General features: G+C 36.7%; 2 protein-coding genes and 1 non-coding gene across 7 annotated transcripts in view; 2 read left to right on the top strand and 1 right to left on the bottom strand.

Moving 5' to 3' along the window:
- The window catches only part of CPB2 (carboxypeptidase B2), a 54,091-nt gene extending 44,332 nt beyond the window's left edge, over positions 1–9,759 (top strand). Inside the window, exons 9-11 of the mRNA XM_061132995.1 lie at positions 1,124–1,326; positions 5,054–5,141; positions 9,528–9,759. Coding sequence (XP_060988978.1) covers positions 1,124–1,326; positions 5,054–5,141; positions 9,528–9,712 — 476 coding nt within the window. The 3' untranslated portion in view covers positions 9,713–9,759. The remainder of the gene's footprint in view (positions 1–1,123; positions 1,327–5,053; positions 5,142–9,527) is intronic.
- Positions 9,760–10,521: 762 nt separating this feature from the next.
- The window catches only part of ZC3H13 (zinc finger CCCH-type containing 13), a 98,362-nt gene continuing 82,760 nt past the window's right edge, over positions 10,522–26,123 (top strand). For 4 of the 5 annotated variants that reach the window (XM_061133482.1, XM_061133481.1, XM_061133480.1 and 1 more), the window contains exons 1-4: positions 10,522–10,872; positions 16,636–16,761; positions 17,070–17,179; positions 19,835–19,946. In XM_061133482.1, the coding sequence (XP_060989465.1) occupies positions 16,645–16,761; positions 17,070–17,179; positions 19,835–19,946 (339 nt within the window). In that variant the 5' untranslated portion in view covers positions 10,522–10,872; positions 16,636–16,644. The remainder of the gene's footprint in view (positions 10,873–16,635; positions 16,762–17,069; positions 17,180–19,834; positions 19,947–26,123) is intronic. The other variant, XM_061133479.1, reaches the window with a different exon arrangement.
- On the bottom strand, positions 13,148–13,220 carry TRNAE-UUC (transfer RNA glutamic acid (anticodon UUC)). Its single transcript has one exon. It is a non-coding gene; the product is annotated as a tRNA-Glu (tRNA).

The raw sequence follows: 26,123 nt of genomic DNA, 5'->3' as shown, positions 1-26,123 counted from the left end.
GGCAGAACACAAGTGAAGGAGGCAATTTGAGGCTAATAAACTGTTTCTCGAAGAGATAATCTTTTGGGACAGAGGTGGCCCCCTGGGCCCCAACCCTTGACTTAGGTACAGAAAGAGAAATGTTAAAAGTCAGGCTGCCATCTAAAATGATGCTTACTCTATTCTCAAAGGAATAGACATGCATTATTCTGACATCAAATGTTGCCATCCCATTTTATTTACTAATCTTTTGAGCAGGTTAGAAGTAGCACTGCAAGCAGACCTGAGTTTCCAAATGAGACTTTTCTATTGTGGGCTATGTTAATTAGTGATTTTTAAACTACACATATCTGGCTTTCCCCATGGCGCAGAGGTAAGGAATTTGCCGGCAGTGCAGGAGACGCAAGACACATAGTAGGTTCGATCCCTGGGTTGGGAAGATCCCCTGGAGAAGGAAAAGGCAATCCACTCTAGTATTCTTGCCTGAAAAATCCCATGAACAGAGGAGCTTGGCTGGCTATAGTCCAAAGTGTCTCAAAGAGTCTGACTCAGCTGAGCACAACAGCAACCAAACTATATACATCAGAAAAACCAAACTTACAATGATTAGAGAAGATGGGGTTATATTTTTCTCATGTAACCACATATTCAGAGGCAGAGCTGGCATTTCTGACATTCTCACAGACACTTTCTTGAGGCTGCAAGATAGCTGCCCTTAGGCCACAACTGGTGGATTGTTTGCTCTGAGGGCATATAAATTTTGAATTCAAAATGAACACAGACAACATTTTTAAAAATAATTATTTATTTATTTGGCTGCACTGGGTCTTCATTGTCTCAGGAAGGATCTTCAGGCTTCATTGTGGCATGTGGTTTCTCTGTTTTTCCTTTTTTTTAGTTTAGGTATGTGAACTCTTGGTTGCTGCATGTGGGATCTAGTTCCCTGACCAGGGACTGAACTCCAGGCCCCCTACATTGGGAGGACAGAGCATTGATGACATTGTCACAAACACGTTCAGAGTGCTCGAGCAAATCCGTTTATCTAAAAATGTTACACCCTAGATATTAGGAGAATACATTGCCAGGGAGATCACAAATAGGAAGTGTAGCCCCTTATAATTCCACTCCATCCATTTCACTCCAGGGGAGGGTGCCTCAAGTAACTCGTGCTCACAAGTCTACTGTGGAACTTACCCTGAGTCGGAACCAGAAGTGAAGGCGGTGGCTGATTTCTTGAGAAGAAATATCAAGCACATTAAAGCTTATATCAGCATGCATTCCTACTCCCAGAAGATAGTGTTTCCATATTCCTACAGCCGAAGCAGAAGCAAAGACCATGAGGAACTGGTAAGTGCTGCTTAATTCATTTTTTTGTTAGCATTTCATAAGTAAAATAATACTTAGTTCAAGAATCGAAAACTGTGGGGGAAACTATTCTCCCATAGAGTACGAAGTGGGATAGATGCTTTCTATCTTGATCAAACTCTTTTGAGAGTCACCCTGGGTCAGGGTTCATTGAGAGACTGTAAAGAACTGAGCCTTCCTTTGAGGACATGAACTTGGGTCCAGCAGAGGGGCTACCTAGGAAAGCGTCAGACAAGCCCTTGGGATGTCAGGAGGGAACCAGTCCACCTTGACCTGACCTACATATGAAGCCAAGGACAAGACTTTCTGGAATTATCGGTCTGTTTGTGGTGGCTAGTTTTCTATGGCAGCCTGCCACAGGTCGAGTCTTAGCACAATACTTACTGATCTGATATTAGCATTGGGAATTGTTTTTACACTGACCTCCCTTACTTGCAGGGATTTGGTCCTATTAAAAGCAACTCCAATTTCAGCATTGAGGCAAGATCATCCCTCCTTTTTGGAATGCAATGGATGGTACAGTGAGTTCAAAGAGGACTTACACAGATACTACTCTCTCAACCACTTTTTGGCCGCAGATATTCTATGCTTGGGTAAGATGGCAAAAGATGAGGATGCAAGGGTTCTTGATGGATTGTGGCTACGTTTGAGCAAATCATCACCCCAGATGCTCTCTAGTCAATGGAAGTGCTATGGCAACATTCCAGTTCTTGGCCAAGGTCTTATCTTTATGTAGTGGTTTATTTCTCATTGACTAGTTTTGTCCTGGTTCTCTTAACAGAATAAACTATAGCCATGTTAGGGGCTAGCGAATCCTGATGACAAATGTAGAGTTATTTGCAGTTGCTAAAAATAACTCCTTTAGAACAGAAACATACTTGATACTTAGGATTCCTTTTTCTTCTCAAGGGAAAATTTTTAAGGAAAGCTCCGTGATTGGTGATTAAAGAAGTGAGAGGGTATTTGTCATGATCTGGAAATAGATTTAATGTGATTTTGAGTTATTTTTGGGCTGCTGTTATCATAAATGTTTGTTGAGTTATTACGTGTAAAATACTGTTCGATGGACACTGAAAGAAGCATTGGGTAGGGCTCTGCCCTTTAAGAGAATGTTATATGGTTAGAGAGCTCAGCCACTAGCAAATGTTACAGATTGCTATACTCTAAGGCAGTGGTCCCCAACCTTTTTGGCACCAGGGATCTGTGGGGGGGGATAGTTTTGGGGTGATTCAAGCATGTTATTATGCCGCTGCTGATCTGACAGGAGGTGGAGCTTAGGCTGTAGTGCGAGTGATGGGGAGGAGCTGTAAATACAGGTGAACTTTCACTAGCCTGCCTGCCGCTCGCCTCCTCCTGTGTGGCCTGGTTCTACTCTGTGATCTGGAGGTTGGTGACCCTGCTCTATAGTATGAAAAGTGAAAGTGTTAGTTACTCAGTCGTCTTTGACTCTTGGCGACCCCATGGACTGTGGTCTTCCAGGCTCTTCTGTCCATAGAATTCTCCAGCCAAGAATACTGGGAAGGATAGCCATTCCCTTCTTCAAGGGAATAACTATTCTGTAAGTGGCACAGATGGTACAACTCCCTTCTGACTGCGATAGCTAAGGGTGGCCTTATTAATTCATTCAGAGGGAAACAGATAAGTGAGGGGATAAAGTCTCCACCTTGAGGACTTATAATGGCATCCGATCCCATCACTTCATGGCAAATAGCTGGGGAAACAGTGGAAACAGTGACTGACTTTATTTTGGGGGGCTCCAAAATCACTGCAGATGGTGATTGCAGCCATGAAATTAAAAGATGCTCACTCCTTGGAAGTAAAGTTATAACCAACCTAGACAGCATATTAAAAAGCAGAGACATTACTTTGTCAAAAAAGGTCTGTCTAGTCAAGGCTGTGGTTTTTCCAGTGGTCATGTATGGATGTGAGAGTTGGACTATAAAGAAAGCTGAGCGCCAAAGAATTGGTGCTTTTGAACTGTGGTGTTGGAGAAGACTCTTAAGAGTCCCTTGGACTGCAAGGAGATCCAACCAGTCCATCCTAAAGGAGATCAGTCCTGGGTGTTCATTGGAAGGACTGATGCTGAAGCTGAAACTCCAATACTTTGGCCACCTGATGCAAAGAGCTGACTCATTTGAAAAGACTCTGATGCTGGGAAAGATTGAGGGCAGAAGGAGAAGGGGGCGACAGAGGATGAGATGGTTGGATGGCATCACCGACTCATGGACATGGGTTTGGGTGGACTCTGGGAGTTGGTGATGGACAGGGAGGCCTGGCGTGCTGCGATTCATGGGGTCACAAAGAGTCAGACACGACTGAGTGACGGAACTGAACTGAACTGAAGATGTAATGTACTGTAAAGAAGGAATGGTGAAGTGCTAGTGAAGTCAAGAACCAGGTACAGTTTCAAACAATACTGAAAGACAGGATTTCCATAAGTGACAGGGAAGAGAAGAATCTCTAAGCAGAAACCACAGCTTCCCCACGGGAATTACGCTCAGGGGGATGTGGGGGCAAGAAAAGGAAGCTGATCCCTCAGAGAGCATATGAGGTCCATTTGTGAAGAGCAGGTAGCTTGTTTGAACGTCAGAATAAATCTACATTTTATTCTGTAGCTCATGTGGTTCCATTAAAACTTATTGTGAGCAGGGGGTGACGCAGCATCACATCCACTGATATTCCTTGGGGTCATTCAAAGGAGCAACAGTAAATACTATAATGCTAGTGCCAGTTTCAGAAAAGATCTGCATAAGCTGGAAACGAAAAGAACAGAACAGGGAATTTAGTTACCATCTTGCTGCACTCCAGGGATATAATCTTTTTTATTAGATGAGTTTTTGCATGTTTTACACAAAAAAAGAAAGAGCTTGTGAGAAGGATGAGGAGGGAACCATTCATACCTGAGATGTGCATATTGTTTAGAGAAGCTGAGTTTAAAGCTCGGTGATAATTTTGCCTAGTTATTTGTCTTTGCAATGTAGTTATACTTTGTCTGACAGTATAACTTTGTTATGTATGCTTTGTTTTACAAAATTAATGAATTCCTTAAAAAGGCATGTGAGAATTCCTTTTTCTTCAAATTAAATAAAAATTTAATTATATTGGAAGGATCTGTGTTTGTAGCCACCCAACTGTGGTTTCCATAAAGAGAAAAACATTTTTAAAAGTTAATTTATTCTTCTCAATTTACCTTTTGGATAAATGCAGATTTTTCATTATACCACTTTCCCTCAGCTTTAGTGATATACAACTGACTTTTAATTTTGTGTAAATTTAACATGTACAATGTCATTATTTATACATATATATATTGTGAAATGATCACAATAAAGTTAATTAATACATTCATCACCTCACATAATTCTTTTTTCTTTTGTGGTGAGAACCCTTAATATCTATTCTCTTAGCAACTTTCAAGTATATAAAACAGTATTGTTAACTAGAGTCATCAGACTGTATTTTAGATCCTCAGAAATTATTCACCATATAACTGGAAGTTTGTATCCTGTGACCAGTATCTCCATTTTCTTCCCACCTCTACCCCAGCCCCTGACAACAACCATTTTGCTATTTCTTCATATCTACAGCCTGATTCAGTCACTATATGTTATTGGTTTTTTTGTTTTTTTTTTTTTTCTTTTTAGAAACTTGTACCTGTCTTGTTTTAAAGCTGCACATTAACTGAAATTCCATATTCTGTTGATTTCAGTCTCTAGTGGCCAGAGAAGCAGTCTATGCTATAGGGAATATTGATAGAAACATCAGATATACACACGGCAGTGGCTCAGAAAGTTTATGTAAGTATTTCTTCTTCAGATCTTGGGGGACTGTGAGGTACTAAAGAAATTTGTGTTTGGTTTTTCTGGGTGGATTTAATTTTTCTAACTGAAATCTTTTAAAACATGGTCACACATAAAACAATTTGATTATAACAACTGGAAATGGAAGAATAGCTATGACGTTGTTGAACAAAGCTACATTAATATACATACTAGAAAGGAGCCAAAATGATACTTAAGAAATTATGCTCTTTCCTATAGAGTAGGGATTATAGAATTGGTATCACGTTAGTTGACTGAAACAGAACAAGTCATACAAGTTCAAAAGAATGTTTAAGGTGTCCAAGGCCACCATGTAAGATTGTGCAGGTTGAACACTGTACAAATCTAGGAATGCCATTTAAATGAGATGCTTTTAAGTGACAACCTGTGTCCAAGAGTATAGCTCATGGCACACTGCAGTTGAATATCCTTTGTTTATATTGCACTGATGAGAACATGTATGTGGCAAGTTATTAACAAATATCTTAAATTAATCTCTGCTGGGAGGTATTTATTGAGGGATTTCTTTGTATCCACAGAGGGAATAACAAACAATTTTTTTGAAACTGGAGGGGGAGACAGGAGAAGAGAAAACAGAAAATAAGCATGTAACAAGCCATCAGCAAACTATAATCCCCAGGCCAAATCTAGCCCACTGCTTGTTTCTGGATAGCTTGTAAGCTAAGAATGGTTTTTCTATTTCTTAAATGGTTGAAGAAAACCACAAGAAGAATAAGATTTTGTGACATGTGAAAATTACATAACATTCAAATTTCAATGTCCACAAATAGTCTTATTTGAGCACACCACACTCATTCATTTGCATATTGTCTATATAACTTTCATGATAGTGGAATTGAGTAGTTGTGTCATAGACTACATGGCCCTCAAAGCCTAAAATATTAATTATCTGGTTCTTTACAGGAAAAGTTTCCCAATCTCTGATGTAAACAATTAAATAGTAAAATACAGTATAATCCCACTGATAATGAAGAACATAAAATAAGCATATTTGTTGTTGTTGTTCAGTTGCTCAGTCATGTCCAACTCTTTGTGACCCCGTGGACTGCAGCATGCCAGGCCTCCCTGACTTCACTATCTCCCAAAGCTTGCTCAAACTCATGTCTATTGAGTCAGTGATGCCATCCAACCATCTCATCCCCTGTCATCCCCTTCCCCTCCTGCCTTCAATCTTTCCCAGCATCAGGGTCTTTTCCAGTGAGTAGGTGTTTCACATCAGGTGGCTAAAGTATTAGAGTTTCAGCTTCAGCATCAGTCCTTCTGATGCATATTCAGGGTTGATTTCTTTTAGGATCTACTGGTTTGATTTCCTTGCAGTCCAAGGGACTCTCAAGAGTCTTCTCCTAAGTAAGCGTATAGGTTTGGAAATGACTGCCAGAGAGAGAGAGGCAACTTAGCCCAGGTGGCCTGGGAACATCTTTCTCAGTAGGTGACATGTCTGTGAGACCTATCCTGCAAGTGGTTGCCAGACAAAGGTGTGGGGAAGAACCAGGGAGTGGGAATGGCATGTGAAAAGGCTTTAAGGCAATATACTTGAAGTCCCAGAATTTCCTTCAACTGGTATGATCTACAGGGGGGTGAAAACATTCATATTTAATAAATTACTTGAGTACATGAGGCTTCATGACCAGAAAGTTGAGAATCTTCCTCTTCCTCCTCAATCATTCCAGACAATCTCAGGACAAACTGAGGCCAGACTGGTCCACATGATATTTCTGTCTCTTGCTGTCACCAGTCTTTCTCTGCCTTTGCTGACCCAGGTCCTTGCTCTGGGCCACAACTTCCTTTCATAACCCACCCCTTTCTTGATTCCCATCGTCTTCTCTACTATTGTTCCTTCAGGGCTGGAGGAACTTCTAGAGAAACATCCTGTTTGATGAAATAATTCCATCTTCATGCATGCATTCATTCAATACAAATCTGTGTGTATGTGTAAGTATAAAAATATAGTTGGAAGAATAAATGCCAGGTATTAATAATAACTATTAGAAATATTTGCTGAATGAGTAACTTAACTAATGCACTGTTGATGAATATTTTTTAGTACTTCAGTAAAGACTTGTGTAATTAATTCAAGTACAGGTATTAGATAGAAGAAAAGTGGTCACTTTGCTTCTTATATGATTGTCTACCTGGAAAACAGTAGGAAATCAACCAAAAATATTATTAACAATCCAAGAGTTGAGTAAGCTGACTGACTATGAACTAAACATACATAAATCTATAACTTACATACCAAAAATAATCAGGAAGAAAATAAATGGAAATAAGTTCCTACTGCCCCCTCCAATATACATGTATACACATGCAGACATGTACATATATAGATACATATGTACATAGATTCATTGTTAAATGTATATTTGTGCACATACACAAATCCAATGATCTCGATGAAAAACTTAGAAAACTTTACTGGTGTACACACATGAAGACAAAATGAGAAACCTGTTTTTTGAGTGGGAAAGCAATATAAAAAAAAGTGCCAATCATCCTAAATTAGTTTTGTATTTAATGCAGCCCAATGAGCACTTAAATAACTTTGAACTTCATTTATTTATTTGTTTTTAATTTTTTGGCTGTGCCTCATGGCACGAGGGATCTTGGTTCCCTGACCAGGGATCAATCCTGTGCCCCCAGCGGTGGAAGAGTGGAGTCTTACACACTTGACTACCAGGGAAGTTCCTGAGCTTTATTTGAAAAAATACACTTGGTAGAAGAGCTTGTAAAATTCTGAAAAATAAGACTAATAAGAGAGAATCTGCTCCAACCACGTATTAAAACAGGTTACAAACCTGTTACAGTGTTGTTTTAATTATAGTAATTATAAAGAAACAAAGAAGCAATTGTGTATAAATAAGAATGTTCATTGTAAAGGCACTCAGCCTGGAAGAGACAGATCAATAGTGAGGACAAAAAGACAGATACACAACATCTAGTATCTCATAAAGAAGGCATTTCAAACAGTTAAGAATGTTCAATTATTAGGGTTGGAAAAAGGGGTAAGTTGCTTAGGAAAAAAAACTGTATTTGGATTACTAACATGTCTTTCTCCAAAATAAATTCCAGATACATGAAATATTTTAGTATAAAAACCTGGCCATAAACCAAACTGAAAGCTAAATTACCAAATAAGACAAAAAATTCTCCACATATTACAGAAGGCTAAGAACATAAATGTTGTTTTGTAAGTAATCTATAAAATGAATCAAGAAAAATGAACAAAGAAAATGGATAAAAAAAATATAAAGATGTACAATATATCAAAATGTCCAAATCACTGACAAACACAAAGTAAGACAATTTGATATTATTTTTCACCCATAAAATTGCCAGAAATGTATGACTCCCACAGATGGTATGGTAAGGGGAAGTGGACATATTCATACCTGGCTAACTGCAAGGAGATCCACCCAGTCCATCCTAAAGGAGATCAGTCCTGGGTGTTCATTGGAAGGACTGATACTGAAGCTGAAACTCCAATACTTTGGCCACCTGCTGTGAAGAGTTGACTCCTTGGAAAAGACCCTGATGCTGGGAGGGATTGGGGACAGGAGGAGAAGGGGACGACAGAGGATAAGATGGCTGGATGGCATCACTTTGAGTAGACTCCGGGAGCTGGTGATGGACAGGGAGGACTGGCGTGCTGCGATTCATGGGGTCGCAAAGAGTCGGACACGACTGAGCGACTGAACTGAACTGAACTGAACTGAATGGAGGTATAGATTGCTTCGTTCTTTTGAAGGCTATTTGGCAACAGGTAGCTCATCAGTGAAAAGTGCATACCCTTAGACTAGAGAATCTGCTTCTAGGAAAGAATATTCTCAAGAAACAACGAAGCAATTATGGATAAACAAGGATGTTCATTGTAAAGTTGTTTCTATTAAATAGAAAAAAAAACCCCTAAAGCTCTCTAGATAAATAATTATTAAAATTAATCACACCAGCTTTACAGAGCAATGCTATGACATCATTAAAAATGATAAGGTAGATTTGAACCTATTAATACATACAGCTGCTCAGGATAATGTTTAGAAATGTTATTGAACCGCTTGCATAGAATGATCTTATTTATGTAGGAAAAAAATTATGTTCAAGTATGTACTAGAAAAGAAAGCACTAGAATAGAAACGGTGATCATCACTTCTTGGTAGGGTTACATGGGTAATTTTTCTTTTCTTCCTTAAACTGCTTTCCTTCAATCTCTATTTTCTTCCAGAAACTTATATAATAATTAGAAAAAAGCAAAGCTATTTTCACTTTTAGAAAAAAAAATCCCACCTTATTAGTTAACTCGAAACATCTGTATTTCAGAAAGTAATTTGTTTTTTCTTTTTGTAGATCTAGCTCCTGGAGGTTCAGACGACTGGATCTATGACTTGGGCATCAAATATTCGTTTACAATTGAACTTCGAGATAACGGCAAATATGGATTCTTGCTGCCAGAGAGATTCATCAGACCCACGTGTTCAGAAGCTCTGGTTGCTGTCGCTAAAATAGCTTCGCATGTTGTCAGGAATGTTTAATGCCCTTGACTTTTTCACTCTGTTCCCATATTTTAATTTACTGATTCCAGCCAAACCATTGTACCCGTTTCTTTTTGAGTTTTATCAGTAGTTTTGACCAAAGGTTTTCTCATTCCTTGGTTTTGTCAAAGAACAAAATAAACGGTACCTTAAAATTAACGCCGACCAGGGTTTACATTTCTTTTTCTTTTTTTTAATTTGTGAAAGGCTAGGTACTGGGTTTTTCTTGATCCGTGACATTTGCCTAGCCATCTCAAGCAATTTCAGTAACTAACTTGATGCAGAGCATTGTATCCTAAACAAGGAAAGAAGGTTGTTAGAAGTACAGTCAAGATCTCTGCTCCCAATTTACAGTAAATTTCTGTTGGCTCCTTTAAAGACGCAGTCATGCTTGTCTTTTGCTCCATAGTAATAGGCGACAGCTGTTATTGTCTGAGAAGGCAGAGGTGCATGAAAAACAAGACAAATACCGCGCGTCTCTCCAGTTCAGCTGCTCAATAAAAACTTTGAGCGAAATGAATGACAGCAGTTATTTCGACAACAAATGTGCCATTCTGCACATTTACAGTAGCCGTTTATTATTGTAAGAAATTATGTAATAAAATGAGAAATCTCTTCCTTTTAAATTCACTTTAAAAGTGGGAGTTTCTGCTCCCCCGGATTCCCGGTTTCTTCTCCAGGGATTGCAGCTAAAGCACAGATTTGTTGATTTCACAACACGCCTCGGCGCCAACGTCACGCCCAGGAGGCGTGGCCACAGGGGGGCGGAGCCTGCTCGCTGACGACTAATCCGGAGGCCGGAAGTTGCCTCGGTCTTCTGAGGAACAGGGCAAACTCTTGACTTCCGGCGGGGTTTTGAGGCCTCACAGTGTTTTCCTTGTCTTTTCTTACTCTCCAGTCTCTTTCTTTGTTTCTTTTTTTTCCCCTACGTCCCAGGCTGTCTCGATCCTGGCGAAGCGGCGAGCGGGCTCTGCTTCCCAGCCATCCCGGAGTCCCTCGCTAGGCGAGGGCCTGTTCCCGGGGTCCGCGCGCGCACCTCCCTCTCGCCGTCGTCTCCCCGGGGCCGGGCGCGGGGACAGAGAGTCGCCTGCCCCGCTCCTCGGAGCTGAGGCGGCGGTGCCACCTCCGAACTGCGCTTGCGAAAGAAGCTCGGGGAGGAGGTAAGCTTGAATCCTGTGAATTGGTGTGGGTACCGGGGGGAAAGGGGGTGGTTGGACGGGCCCGGGATGGCGAGGCCCAAGCGGTCCTCCATCCTGCTTGGGTCACGCCGGGCTTTTAAGCCCTCCTTGAGCGCCCCATCCTTAACGCTGCAGAAGAGCCTTGTGCACGTGCCGGGTCTCTCGCTGTCATCCTGAGGTGTTCTCAGGCGCGTTTGCCTGAGGGGGCAAATGAATTCAGATCACTACCATTTACTGTGAGCCTGGAAACTCTTGCGTGGTATTCGCATTTGTGTGAGATGGAAGGGTGCCGGGATATGGTCACGCATTCCCCAGACCTCTTAGGGAAAGGTATCTTTACTTTTGGTTATATTTGGGCTTACTTATTTCCTGGCAGTGATAACGACTCAACGTTGTCGGAGTTAAGGAGTGCTACTTGTCTTCACAGTCCCTCGGTAGTTACTTTTGGCAGCTATCTGTCAGAAACCTGGGAAGGCGGGATGAAAGGCGAGGCTCAGATGTTTTGGCATAAGCTCTTTCTAAACAGGTGCAAACAATTTATGTGGCTGGAACTTTGGGTTGGTAAGACCGATGCTGTCGCTAAGATATTGTTTGTGGAGCCTAGGTTCAAGCCTTTCGGTTTTATTCTGAGATTTTCAGATCATTTGAACTGCTTTGAAAATTGTGGGCGTGCACAGCCTCTTCAGGTTCTTGATTTGTTTTTGAAGAAATAATTTAAAAAGTTTGGAAGGATCTTCACACCTCAAGTTTTCAAAGTTTTGCCAGACACATTGTTGCAGTAAAAGCAGATGCTTATGCAGGACAGTTCATTCTTGTGTGGTGCCGGTTATGGGGGTCTCCTTCTGCAGTGTTTGAATTTACTGACTTTAGAATCTACGCATCAATATTTTGGACAGTTTTGTGGACATATCTTTTGACTTTCGAATGATTGAGAATTTAATGAAGTATTTAGATAACATGACAATTTCAACAGGAGACTGAGAATGTAGATGCAGGTATGTAGCGATTTGTGTCTGCAAAAATATTTGTGAAAATTTTGTGAAAAATATTGTGACACTAAGACGGGGGATCTGGGAGGATCTAGTTTTGTCAAATGCATGCCTCTTTCTCGCCTCCTAACTATTGGTGTTGTGAAGTGAACATTGCAGATTGTAAGATATTCGCGTTTATCTGATTTGCGTATTTGTAAATGAAAACTAAAATCCCACAGGTGGATGCTGTTTTAATTTCTGTACAAGTTATTGAAAATTTAACAGTCATTGGTGTTAATTTGTATTGTAACATGCACTGACATTTACTTATAGAAAGCAGTTGATTAGCATATTTATTTACAGAATTGGTGTTCAGTGTTAGTCTTTCCTACCTCCCCCACCCCTTGCTCTCCTTTTCCTGTAAAGTTGAGTTGAGCTATTTCAGCAGATATTTAGTAGCAGTTGAAATGTTAACTGGTTGGTTTACAAAGTGTCTTTTATTCTTTGTTTTGGTAGTTTTGTTTGTTGTGTTTCATTTTATAGTAGTTGCCAGCATGGGATATTCTCCCTACATAGTCTTTTTAACAAAATGTGTCTTGCTCACAGCACTAGTGTATTGCCTTCCTTAGGCTTGCATGGTCAGTTTAGTTATGACAGTTCTGCTCAGAATTCGCTTTTGTTAAGTTGTTTTAGTCTATCCACATATAAGCATTCTGCAAGATTGTTTACAAAAATTCTTTTATTCTAAAACTGTGAAGAAAAAAACTCACAGTATGCATCAAATAAACTTTTTTCTTTCAAAACTTAAGACATAAATATGATGAGATCTTTAACACTTTTAGAGTGCCAGTGGATAGGGATTTATTCTCCTACCTGTTGGTACCAGGAATTCTGTAGCTTTAATTGCTTAATTATTTGAGCGTTTCCTAGTATGGTGCTTCTTATCCAGATTGAAGTGTTTCGTGCTTTCATTTATGCTAGTGGAGGTTGAGATCTCAAAGATGTAATTGTGGATTGAAGTGAGAATACTAGAGCTAATGTTTTATTGAAAGGTTTTAGTTATCAGACTTCAGAAATAATTGTTTAAAAAGAGGCCCATTTGTGTTTTTCTTTTCTCAAATATTTTTGTAATATGAAGCTATGAATACATTGTGATATTTGTAAGTTTCCGGGGGAAGAAAGACATTTCCCATTTATTAAGACTTTTTGTTGTGTCTTAATAGATTCAAACTTTGTGGCCCTATTTTTTGGTTTTTGGCCACACCTCGTGGCTTGCTTAATCGTAGTTCCCTAGCCAGGAATTGAACCTGGGTCCTTAGCAGTGAAAACGCTGGGTCCTAACCACTGCACCACCAGGGAATTCTCCTGATTTTCTTTTTCAGTTGAAAAAATATTAAAGCTTCTGATATTTATTTCTCTGCAAATGGAGAGGAAAGATAGGAGAATTACTCAATAGACTTTCATCAGTGGCACTGTGGCTCTGATAATGCTGGTGTTTGGGAAAGGTATGATGATATGAGTGGGAGTGTGATGCCAACTTAAAACTAAAGAATAAATTGAAAACTGAGGGGAAGCCTTCAAAGTCTCTGAAGTAGGGAAGACTTTAATATTTACATTTTAATCTTATTTCTAACTTTTCCCTTATACGTTGAAGCATTTACTTATTGAAGTCTGTTCATATATTAATTGAAAGAGTTTTCCCCTTCTCAGTCAAATCTACATTTTATTCTTTTGTGGTTTGTCTTTCTCTCTGTGCCAAATCTTTAGGATGAAAGTTCTAATTCTCACATTATATGCAACCTAATTTTTAATTAATATATATGAGCAAATGCTTTTCTGTTGTATTGTAGGTTGTCTGTGTATATTTAGACAAATAGGATTTAAAATATATTTTAATATTTTTAATGCAAGTTTAAGGCATTTTACCTGTATAAAAATCATAAATGTTTCATAGTAATATTTAGATAATTTGTTGACTAATGATAGAAGTTCCTAGATAGATGATCAGAAAAATTTCTCTATCAATTAGAAAACTTCAATTTCTATTTTTTCCCCACAGGGTTTTTTTTTTTTTTTTTTTTGACTAGGACCTCCCTGTAACCTAGATCTGTTCCTGAAACTCAGTGTTATTTTAGGCCATGTTTTGGTACTGTTCACTCTCTGAGAGAAGTGACTACGTCTTTACTTCATTGCTCGTCTTCCATAAGTTGGAAGACTCAACAGTAGCAGAAGTAAAATCTTGGGATAATCACCCTATAGGTGAATCTTGTAGTACTCGATATCACCTGTGAAAGCTACTTTGTCTCTGTGGGAAGAAACTTATTTAGAGTCAAGAATACAAAGGGAGGGGTAAGGTTGGATCATTAGTCCTCACTACATTGTCTATTGCAGCCCAAACCCCTTGAAGTCTTCAAAGCTTGTGTTAGGGATGGATATAACATGGGAGAGAAGCTGTGAGACCATGCTTCCCAGCAGTAGGTCAGAGGAAGAGAGGGTCCTGATTCAGGCAACAGGTTATAGGCAGGGAAGAGAGGCAATTAGTATCTGGAGCCCTCAGAAAGACAAGAAAAGAAGTAATAGATGACCAGTGTTTCATGTATACTAAGAAATAGCTTGTTGCCCCAATTGTGGAAAACACTACTGTTGAATTTTTTTTTTTTTTTTTTTGAGGAAGGAAGGTATGTTGGAAGTAGGGTCCGGTTGGGGATAGAGGTTTGGGGGGCAGACATAATCATTTCCTTTGATACTGGAAGGAAAAATGTAAGGTTAGGGTTAGTCATCTTGATGCAGCGTGTTGGGATAGGGTGCCTGTTCCAAAGTTGCAGGTAACTAGAAATAGCTAATCAACTTTTAGAACACATTCCTTTTTAAGTTATTAATGTTTTTGAATTAGTGAATGTGAATTTCAGTGTATGCCTATATATTTTTATAGTAAGAGATGATGAAATTTTAAAAATTTGTTTATCTTGTTGCATATTTATTTCTTATTGAATCTGTTATAAATTATAAAAATGTTCTTTTTCTCAGTTAATCAAAGCTCTAGATTTTCTAGATCTTTTTCAACTCCACTTACACTTATCTTGGCTTTTAGTTCTTTATATTCAGTAAGTCAAATGTATGTATGGAATTTACCCAGCTTTTCCTTTATAAATTCACATTAGGACTGAGAATGAGCTCAGGAAAAGTTAAATAAAAGATAATAATATTCACTGTTGTGTGGAGGGTGAAGAACGTTTGATACATAAGTGATTTTATGTTGAACAGATTCTTGTTCACTTATGTGGATGCTCTACATAATTTTTAAAAATTTGTAGTTAAAGTTACTTTCTAACTTTTTTGAATCACTAAAAATTGATTTCTAACCCTAACTAATGGTTGCATTGTATATTAGAAAATAATCATACATATTTCCATTTTAAAAACTACCATATTGTATCATATCATATATTTTTCTTTTGGTTCGTTATCTGTTAGTTTGTCAACTGTTGTCCTTATTCTTTGGACCTTTTTAAAATGTAACTTGACAAGAAGTATCTAACTGGACCAAACATTGTTTATAATTTTTTTAAATAAGTTTTGATTCTGTTCCACCATGATTTAACTTCCTTGCAAGTCATGGGACCTTACTTTGACATCACAGTAACAAACATTGTGAACTTTTTAGAGACCAGTTCTTTATGAAATGGAGTTTTTATTTCTTTAGCTGACATCATTCATTCTGGTAGCGTTTGCCTACTAACAAAATTTCAACTAATGTTTAGTGTATAAAGTGTGATATGGTTGGTTCCTTTTCTTTCTCTTAGGCCTTTCTTGCCCTCTTCCCACAGTAGTATACCATCTAGATTATTCTAGGTCTAGAATTTAAGATTGTTTTCTAATATTTATCATAGTGCTTTTATCTGATATTTTCATTTCCAGTTGAATCACCTGATTGTATATTTTAGTTTCTAATATTTTATTTGCTTTTGTAAAATATTTTCATAATTTCTTTTCTTGTTACTAATAATGGTGAAATAGCCTGTTTATTTCTTTTAGCACCTTTGGCTTTTATGTCAGTGCAGTATAGATTATCAAAACATCTTCACTGTTTCTAGTTCATTCATCCTGTCCTATTTTGAAAGAAAGTCAAGCTTTTTTGACTTTCAAGCAATATTGAGGGGTGGTTTTCTGTTTTTTATAATACTGCAAAAGAGTATTCCTGATTGTACTGTTCATCTTTGGCTTGTGTAAAACAAAGAAAATACTTAAAATTTTCTCCCAGGCTGATTTTTGGGGATGTACCTGATGTTATCACTTAAGTTGTATAAAACACAATTTCTACTCTAAAATTCTTAGCTGAAGAAATTTTTGGCATAGCTTTCTTTTCCAGTAGACCAGTTGATGGAGAATGATAGCACACTTTTTCTTTAAAAGATAACTACTAAATTTTGAAACAGCTTTTATAACGAACTTAGAAACTTTTTTATAGTGTTTTCTGAAATTGAATATACTGTGGAAACTGTTTGAGTAGAATCTTATTCATTCTGTAGAAGAGGTAAAATTCTAGCCCAAAAGAATCAAAGTCCTAATAAAGTAACTAACAAGTTGTGTCTTAGAAGATAGTTTCTTCTGTTCCTCTGTTTACTTGTGACCTCTCCTATGTCTTTTTTCCTTCTGAGAAAAATCCCTTGTAATTTTATAGTGTTATCTACCCTCTTATTTACTTGTAAGTTATTGGCTCAGATATTTAAAACTGAACAATTTTACAGTTTGCCTCTCTCTTTTTTGGTTAAAGTAGTACAAAATGTCAAAAATTAGAAGGAAGGTCACTGTGGAAAATACCAAGACCATATCTGATAGCACATCCCGAAGACCCAGTGTATTTGAAAGGCTTGGACCCAGCACTGGCAGTACAGCAGAGGTGAGTTGTCACTAGTATAGTCACAGGGGTTCTCTTAAATTACTGTTCTTCAGATCCTTATTTATATCACAGAAGTGAATAGGGTGTTGTAGGGATATTGGTTAAATGTGTTTCATAGCAAAGGAGTGAGATGGGCATTAGGGTTTATGGGCCTCTTTTTCCTGATGTTTTCATTATTTGGGGAGTAATGTATCTCAGGTTAGCTGGATTTTTGATAGCATTTATTTTAATTTTGTCCCACTAGCATTTTTTTTCCAGAAATAAATATGACTAAATATGAAATTCACATAGTAATATCTGTCTCTTAGACACAGTGCCGTAACTGGCTGAAGACTGGCAACTGCCTCTATGGAAACACATGTAGATTCGTACATGGCCCTTCACCCCGTGGTAAAGGTTATAGCAGCAATTATAGAAGGTAAATTGAGAACTTTGAATTGTTCTTATGCTATTAGAAGATGGCTGTTGTAATTTTTTTTTTTTTTGGCTTTTGTAATTTATCTAGTATAAAATTTGAAATACTGCCATATATTTGGTCAGATTTTCTATTTTGGTGGTAGTCTTATTAGTAGTCAAGAGTGACAAGATTATTTTAGTTGTTAATTTCAAGATTAATAAAAATATTTGCTTTAAAATTTATTTGCTCAAAAAGTTATTTTTGTAATATATGTATGGCTTACTTTCATGCCCTGCTCCCCAGTTATATATGTTAAAATGCTGTTTAAGATGGCAGAATTTCATGGATTTGTTTTTAGTGAGGAGAGACTACTTTCAACTCTTGAAATAGTAAAATTTAAATAGAATATAATTTTTACCTTTTTAAGATGTTCAAAATTAAAAACTTCATTGCAAAAAATAATGCAAGCTTCATAGGTTAAAAAACATTTGCCAAATCTCTTATCACAATATACTGAGGTAGATGAAAGTATGTATTTATATGTGGATAAGTATACTACCTATTTAGAATGTCGTTTTGCCTTTAATAAAGGCATGGCTAAATTAGACCTTCCTAATAAAAATCTTTTACTTTTCTTTCGGCTCCCTCATGATGATTTTGTTATGGTGTTTAAAGATGTCACATACATAAAGATTGTCACAAAAGAGTTTAAACTTGATTTGTAAACAACTAATTTACCTAGTCTTAAAATTGGATGTGCTGATTGCTTTGGCTTCAGCATCAGTATAAAAACTGCACATTAACCTTTAGAGGTGTGTTTTTTAATTGGGTGAATTTTTGTGTATGTGTCCTGAGTTTGAAGTTTAATACAATTTAAAATTCAAACCCTTAACATTAGCTGATTTTCTGTTCACTTAAATGTTATACATTTTAGTTTATTTGTGATGCTGAATACTCTGTTTTATTTGTATTTAGATTGTCATCTGTCCTTTCTGTCAATGTGGGAAAATTAATCTTTATAAGTTTAATACCTGTAAAGACATATCTGGGGAAACTGTTACAGTAATTTTAATGTCTTGCTTATATTACTGTATTTTTAATACATGCTTTATTTCATCTTTGACTTTTATTATTAACTTACTCAGAATTTTTATACAAGTGGTTGTAAGGAAAATGGGCATAGAAATTTGTCTAAAATGGAAAAAAGTAGTGTCATTACTAGATGTAGAATAAAGAATTTCTGTTATAATTTTGCTGTTTTGTGCATTTTTCCCCTGATAACTTTCTTTGTATTTGTGTATTTTCCCATTTTTTTGTAAGGAAGGAAGAAAAATATAATTCATAATGTGATTCAAAGATGAAAAGAAAAGCATTGTGTTTCAGAAATACTTGTTTAGTCACAAATCATTTAAGTCACTGAGTGTTTATGTGGAGAATTCTGTTAGGTACTATTTAGGATAGAAACAAGTTATCATAAACTGTCTTATTACATAAAAGAAACTAGGAAATGTAAAATTGACATGTGCACCATAATTATAATTTAAAGCATTTAAGTGCTGGTTCTTAATAAGAAATTCCATTTATTAGTTCAGCTTTAACTGTTAAAACATTTAATATAGATCTATAAATTGAGCATGTAAATGTAAATGTTATGAGATGCCTTAAGAAGAATTGACTGAAATTATTTTTTCACTAACCATGTGATTTGTATTAGTGATTGATAAAGGAGTTGATTGATCAACTATTACTTGAAATAGATGTGAATATTTATGTAATTTGTTTATATCTTTTAAAAATATTATACATAGTATTCTTTGGTGGCTAAAGAGGGCCATAGCATTTCTTAATAATTCTTGCCCTCTTTTAATGGTGCTCTAGGAATATTTTTTAAGGCAGTGTGTTTTCTGTCTCTACTTTGTTTTTCTCCTTAGTGATGGTGTGAAAATAATTGAACAACCATTTATCAAATGGCTAGTATAAATTATGAAGCTTTACCAGTATTGAATATAAATATGTGTATTTTTTCTAATTAAAACCAGTCCATAGCAAAGTATAAAATCTTACTTTGTATAAGTATAAAAAGTATAAAATTCAAATCTTACTTCGAATTTTTCAACTGCTTTTTTTCTGAAATAATTTCAAATTTAAGAACAATTAAGAATAACATTAAAAATTTCTATATTTGCTTTGATTCTTGAGATGCATAAAGTATTTTCATAGTTGTTGATGTTGCATCTAACCACATACATGTGTAAATAATATTGTTGTTTCTAGATTAATTTTGCAGTGTTGTGGTTTAAAGCTTTACCTTCCTACTGTTTGCTTTCAAATATAACTAGTATATTTATGTGATTAATAGAAGAACAAACTGTTAATGACAAATTCCTTTCTCTTAGCTCATGTATAGTTTCTTATTAATGTTACCAGCACCTGCCACTCCATGGAATTTTAATGTATGCATTTTGATTGGTATTGGGAGAAAACTTGGAAGTGATGCTCATATTTTTTATATATTAATGTTTAAGCTGAAATTTACTTTTCTGAACTTTAGGAGTCATGGATAGTAGAAAAATTAGAGTTTTGTAGGGTTATTTCTGTAAATATATTGAAATGTTGTATAAATATAGATTTTTGTTGTTTTGTTTTTTTGTTTTGTTTTTGTTTTTTGGTTTAAAGGTCACCAGAAAGACCTACAGGGGATCTTAGAGAAAGAATGAAGAACAAGCGCCAAGATGTGGACTCTGAGTCCCAGAAACGAAATACAGAGGAGTCATCCTCACCTGTTAGGGTAGGAATGAATTTCCTGAAACAAAGTTAAATTTTAGTAGTGATTTATTATATATGTTCTATTTTAAATATTATCTTATGTGCTAAATATATGGTAAGTGTGTAATATTACATTGTCATGTTCTATATGGATAATGTAGAGGAAAAAAGTCCTCTGGGAAAATTCATAATTTCACCATTTTGGTTCTTGGTTAAGATGATGGGAACTGGTTGGAAGAGCACCAGCTGCACTTCATAGGATTTCTGTACCTTGGTGGACATCATGAATATCTAAATGTATTTTTAAGTTTTCAGAATTTAACCAGCCATCAGTTCCTGTCTACTTCCAAGAAAGACTGAAAGGCTTGCAGTAGAACACTCTTAAATTAAAACAATGAAGGCAAGGCATGGTGGTGGCAGAAACAGAACTATGATCACAGAATTTAGTGTGAATTTCCTGCCAGTGAAATGAAAAGAGAGCACAGTTTATGATGTAGTTTATTGATTAAAAGAAAATATAGATGTTTGTCAGGAATGGAAATTTCCCAGAAGTAAATATTTTTAAAAGAAATTTATCATGCTCTTGTGTGTGCATTTCCAACAAATTTATAGAGATATAGTTCACCCATTTAAAGTGTACACTTGGTGGTTTTTCATAAATTCACAAGAGTCCTATATCCATCACCACAGTCAGTTTTAGAACAATTTTATCACCCCAGAAAGAAAACCCCATACCCTTTAGTGATCATTTCCCTGGCCCCTCAATTGACCACCAGCCTTAGGCAACTGCTGTTCCAGTTAGACTGTCACATAGACTTGCCTGTTCTGGTTATTTCATATAAATAGAGTCATACAGCATGCAGGTTTTTCTTTGTGACTGGCTTCTTTGACTTAGCGTAGTGTTTTCAAGGTTCATGAAAGCTTATGGGATGTAGCAGTATTTCATTCTTTGTTTTTGCCAAACAACAATCCATTGTATTGATATATCACTTTCTGTCTATCCATTCATTGGTTGGTGAATATTTGGATTGTTTCTGCATTTTGGCTCTTATGAATAATGCTGTTATGAACATTGGTATACAGGTTTTTGCGTGGCCATGTGTTTTCATTTCTCTTGAGTTTATGTCTGGGAGTGAGATTGCTGAGTCATATGGTAACTCTGTTTAACCTTTCACGGAATTGCTGGGATGTTTTCCAAAGCAGCTGTGCCATTTTAAATCCTTAGAGCAGTGTGTGAGATTTCTAACATTCCACATCCTTGCCAACATTTGTTATCTAACTTTTTGATATAGCTGTTTTATTGGTAATGTCATTGTAGTTTTGACTTTTATTTCTCTGATTGTTAGTGATGTTGAATATTTTCTTGTGTGCTTATTGGCCATTTGTTTATCTTCTTTGGAGAAATGTTCAGAACCTGTGTCCATTTTTAGATTGGGTTATCTTTTTATTGTTGATTTGTAAGAATTCCTTATGTATTTTGGATCCAAGTGCCTTATATATACAGTTTGCAGAAATATTCTTCTATGGGTTATGTTTTCATGTTCTTGATGGTGTCCTTTAAAACACAAATGTTTTTAATTTGATGAAATCCAATTTATATTTTTGTTGTTACTTCTGCTTTTGGTGTCATATTTAAGAAACTGTTTGATTCAAGATCAGAAAGATTTATGCTTGTTTTCTTCAAAGAATCTTAGAGTTCTAGTTCTTGCATTTAAATCTTTGATCCATTTTGAGTTAATTTTTATTGGGTTGACCAGAAAGTTCATTCGGGTTTTTCCAGAGGTGTTATGGAAAAACACAAGCTTACTTTTTGGCCAACCCTTTTTTTATGGTGTGAGAGAAGGGCTCAGCCTCATTCTTTTGCATATGGATATCTAGTTGTCTTATTATAGCCTTTTTATGAAAGTTACTGAATTGTTTAAGCAGCAACCTCTTTGATAGTTTTAGATACATAGAAGCTTTCTTAATGGCTGTTTTGATCCTGAAAAAAAAGCTGTGTCATAATTTTATATTGTAGCTTGTAAAGACCTATCTTTGGGGACTTGAATACAGTCGTAAGTATGTAGTTTTCTAATGTCTGATGTGATATGTAAAGCCATTTTAGAAATCTCACATGGTAGTTCTCGGCTGGTGATATGTATCAAAATTCTTTTGGAGGCGAGATGGTCTTTTTAAAACACACATACAGATACTCTACCCTTAATCTACTGAATCAGAAGGTAGGAGCTGGGTAGGAGCTGGGCAAGCTGTGTATTACATATGTAAGGGACTTGGATCTAAAATACATAAAGAATAATGAAATGTATCTGGAGAATGAATGGATGCTGTGGTTTGCTGGTAAATGTTTGACAATCGCTCAGGAAAAAAAAAAAATTGTAGGATTTACCAGTTTCTTTGGTGTACATACTCCCATCATGGTTAGTTTCAAGCTACTAAAATGGTATCATTGAGTACAGAGTTGGAAAGTGTGGGAATACACACAAACACACACACACACACAATAAACCACAAGATAAAATATACTGAAATATTTAGGAAGTGAGTTTTGAATAATTATTGCCTTTGTTTTTAATATTACTTACTTAATTGTTAGTTTATATGATTTAATTTTTAATTACAGCTTGTACATTCCTAAAAATTTAACAGTTGCCTCTTATGAATCAATGTGAGCTGGCTCTAGCATACCATTAGGTGAATTGTACTTAATATCAAGGGCAGACATCTAGAATTCATATTCTGAACACATTACTTTAGGAATTACTATTCAGTGCTACTGTCATTTTTCTTATCTGTAAAATGGAGGCGATATCCATATTATTGTGTTACTGTGAAGAAAATATATGTAAGTCAAGTAACATGACTGACTATGATGACAGCTTAATAAATGATATGTTCTTGTATAAGAATAGCTCTTTAGCTTTTTCTCTCTAATATAGTTTGAGGCTGTTAATAGAAGACGGATATCAACATTGGAGGTTTAGGTTTAGGTTTTTAATAGATACCTAGATGTAAGTAGTTGTTGATTGTAAAAGTTTATATGTTCATATCATTTTAGTAGACAGCAAAGTTGCTATTTTTTTAAGAAATTCAAAACCTGATTCTTGCTTTTCCATGATGAGAAAGCCCTCAAAGACACTGAGCTTCATGCACACCTAAGGGATAAAGTCTCAAGATTCACAAGTAGTCAGGTTTTAGGGAAATCACTATCTAAATTTAGAGAAAACTGTTAATAAGTTTGGATGCCAGGTATTAATTATATTGAGTTACATATCTGGCTTGAAAACACGTGCTGATCATTTCTGTGATACATTCCCTACATGTGTGACTCTTGATCTTCACATGATGAATTTCTATGGGCAAATCAGATGAGGTTTAGGTGGGGGCAACTATAGCAGATAACATAGCATAACTAAAATAGCATGTGTGTGGTTTTCCACAAACTGTGATTCCACTGCTTCTCTATCACTGGTCTCAACTCCAATGTGTGTGAATTGTGAGGTTGATACACCCTGATTTTGTGGAGAGACAAATTCATAGACTCTAATTCTATGGACTGTAGTAGTGTTAGAGAGATGAGCAAAGCTCACAATGGAGGGGAAAAATAGCTGCCTGGGGAAGCAGAGTACACTTCAGAGAGAAATGACATTTGCAATGGGTATTGAACAATAGATGGAGGGGAGAAGTGAAAGTCTAGGAAGAGAAAGAAAACCAACACAAGAACACTATGGGGTTTTAGAGGGCTGGTGTGTTTGAGGACCTATGAAACAGAAATAATGCTGTGTGCATGTGAGATGAAGGCTGACGAGATTTGTCTTGTTCACCATTTCACCTCCATACCCTGGAACTAGTAAGGTCACTTATTGAATAAATGAAAAGTGATTCTGATGTGTAGCTAGTGTTGAGAACTCCTGATGACTTCAGGTCTGCGCTGTCCAGTGGGGCTGTTGAACACTTGAAGTGTAGCTAGTCTAAATTGAGATACACTCTAAGTATAAAAAACATACTGAATTTCAAAGACATAGTATGAAAAGAAAGTCAGATATCTTGTTAGTAACTTCTGTGTTGGTTGTGTGTGGTATTGGCAGCATTTTGGACATATTGGCTAGTCTGGGTGATTTAAACCAAACTTAGTACAATGGAACTGAATTTAACATGATGAGAGGCTTATATGAGATAGAGCAGGTAGGATTTGATGACCAAAAGAATGAGTGGAAGGAAGGTGTTAAGTCTAACTACAGGCTTTCCATGCAATTAACTAAGATGGAAAGGAGAGAGAATTGCTTTCTGGCTCTTCTGTACACTCTGCTCATAGCATCACGAACAACTGTTTTTTGACGCTGTTTTCTGTATTTGCACAGACACTGTTGTGCGATTTTAGAACATTTATGAAGTAATATGTGTATTCTTATGGTGCTGGAAACTTTCACCCAGTCTGTACAGCTTTCCAGACGCTGTAATTGAATTGTGTTTTCCCTAACAGAGGTTTGTTATTTTATGTAATTCGAATACAGAGATAAATAGCTTTGAAAGCCAAATTCTGTTATAGAGTCAGGAGGAATATTTGAGCATTTGTTGATGATTAAGGCGTGAATTGAGAACTAATTTCTAACATGAAGTTTTCTATCTCTGGGATCTGCACCTCCCAGAATGTATACAGAATCATTAGTTTTGCTTCATAGTCCCCTACCAGTTCATTCCTGTTCCCCATTCCTGTCCCCTCACCACCTAAAAAGATTTCCTTGTTCTTTTTCTGCATCTTGATACATCTGCCTAGATGAGAAAGAAGTTTCACTGACTAAGGAAGAACATAGGACTAGATCTGTTACAGAAAGCTGACTCACATAGTGGAGGACTTTAAGTCACAAAGCGTAATTAAAGTTTTATAACTATTCTTAAGTAAGTCTCTTGGCCTTGCTTTTTATCTTTAAAATAAAGATACCTGCACCAATATGTCACAAGTTATAGTGAGAACATAACTAACTGCATATATGTGAAAATTCTTTGGAATTTACATACATGTGAAAAACTTTGGAAAGAATAAAACACAGTAAATGTAAAGCAGGAAGAATAGAGAGTCATCAAATTAAAAATTTGAGAAGTGAATCTATAGGATTAAGTAGAATCTGTGAGTAGTGTTCTTTATTTCAAAGGAAAAGGTTTAGAAGAGAAGGATAAGGGTATAAGTGGAGATACAGTATAGACCACCTGGAGCCTCTTGATGAAAGTGAAAGAGAGTGAAAAAGTTGGCTTAAAACTCAACATTCAAGAAACTTAAGATCATGGCATCTGGTCCCATCACTTCATGGCAAATAGATGCGGAAACAATGAAGCAGTGAGAGACTTTATTTTTGGGGGGGCTCCAAAATCACTGCAGATGGTGACTGCAGCCATGAAATTAAAAGACTCTTGCTCCTTGGAAGAAAAGTTATGACTGCCTAGACAGCATATTAAAAAGCAGAGATGTTACTTTGCCAACAAAGATCTGTCTAGTCAAGGCTATGGTTTTTCCAGTAGTCATGTATGGATATGAGAGTTGGACTATAAAGAAAGCTGAGCGCCAAAGAATTGATGCTTTTGAACTGTGGTGTTGGAGAAGACTCTTGAGAGTCCCTTGGACTGCAAGGAAATCCAACCAGTCAGTCCTCAAGGAAATCAGTCCTGAATATTCATTGGAAGGACTGATGCTGAAGCTGAAACTCCAATACTTCGGCCACCTGATGCGAAGAACTGACTCATTTGAAAAGACCCTGATGCTGGGAAAGACTGAAGGCAGGAGGAGAAGGGGACGACAGAGGATGAGATGATAGGATGGCACCACCAACTCAATGGACATGAGTTTGAGCAAGGTCTGGGAGTTGGTGATGGAGTGGAAGGCCTGGCGTGCTGCAGTCCATGCTGCAGTCCTGCAGAGTCGGACAATACTGAGCAACTGAACTGAAGACTTTGATAATGTATAGTACAGGAATGATTATGGTGATTTTTAAGTGTAGATTAAAATGTTCATTTTATATAAAAAATTAGTATGTTTTTAATCTTGCATGACCTGCAAATACATTTTTTGATAGCATTAAAAGGAGTTCCAGTTAGCAAACCTTGGTGTGAAACAACCATTTATTTTGTTCATGGATTCTGTCAGGAAATCAGAAAGGATACAGTAGGCATGACTTACCTCTTCCTTTATGTCTGTAACCTCAGTAAA

The sequence above is a fragment of the Dama dama genome, chromosome 30 (assembly GCF_033118175.1).
Source record: "Dama dama isolate Ldn47 chromosome 30, ASM3311817v1, whole genome shotgun sequence".
Classification (NCBI taxonomy): domain Eukaryota; kingdom Metazoa; phylum Chordata; class Mammalia; order Artiodactyla; family Cervidae; genus Dama; species Dama dama.
The sequence above is the reverse complement of the archived record's forward strand: the minus strand, read 5'-3'. Positions and strand labels throughout refer to the sequence as shown.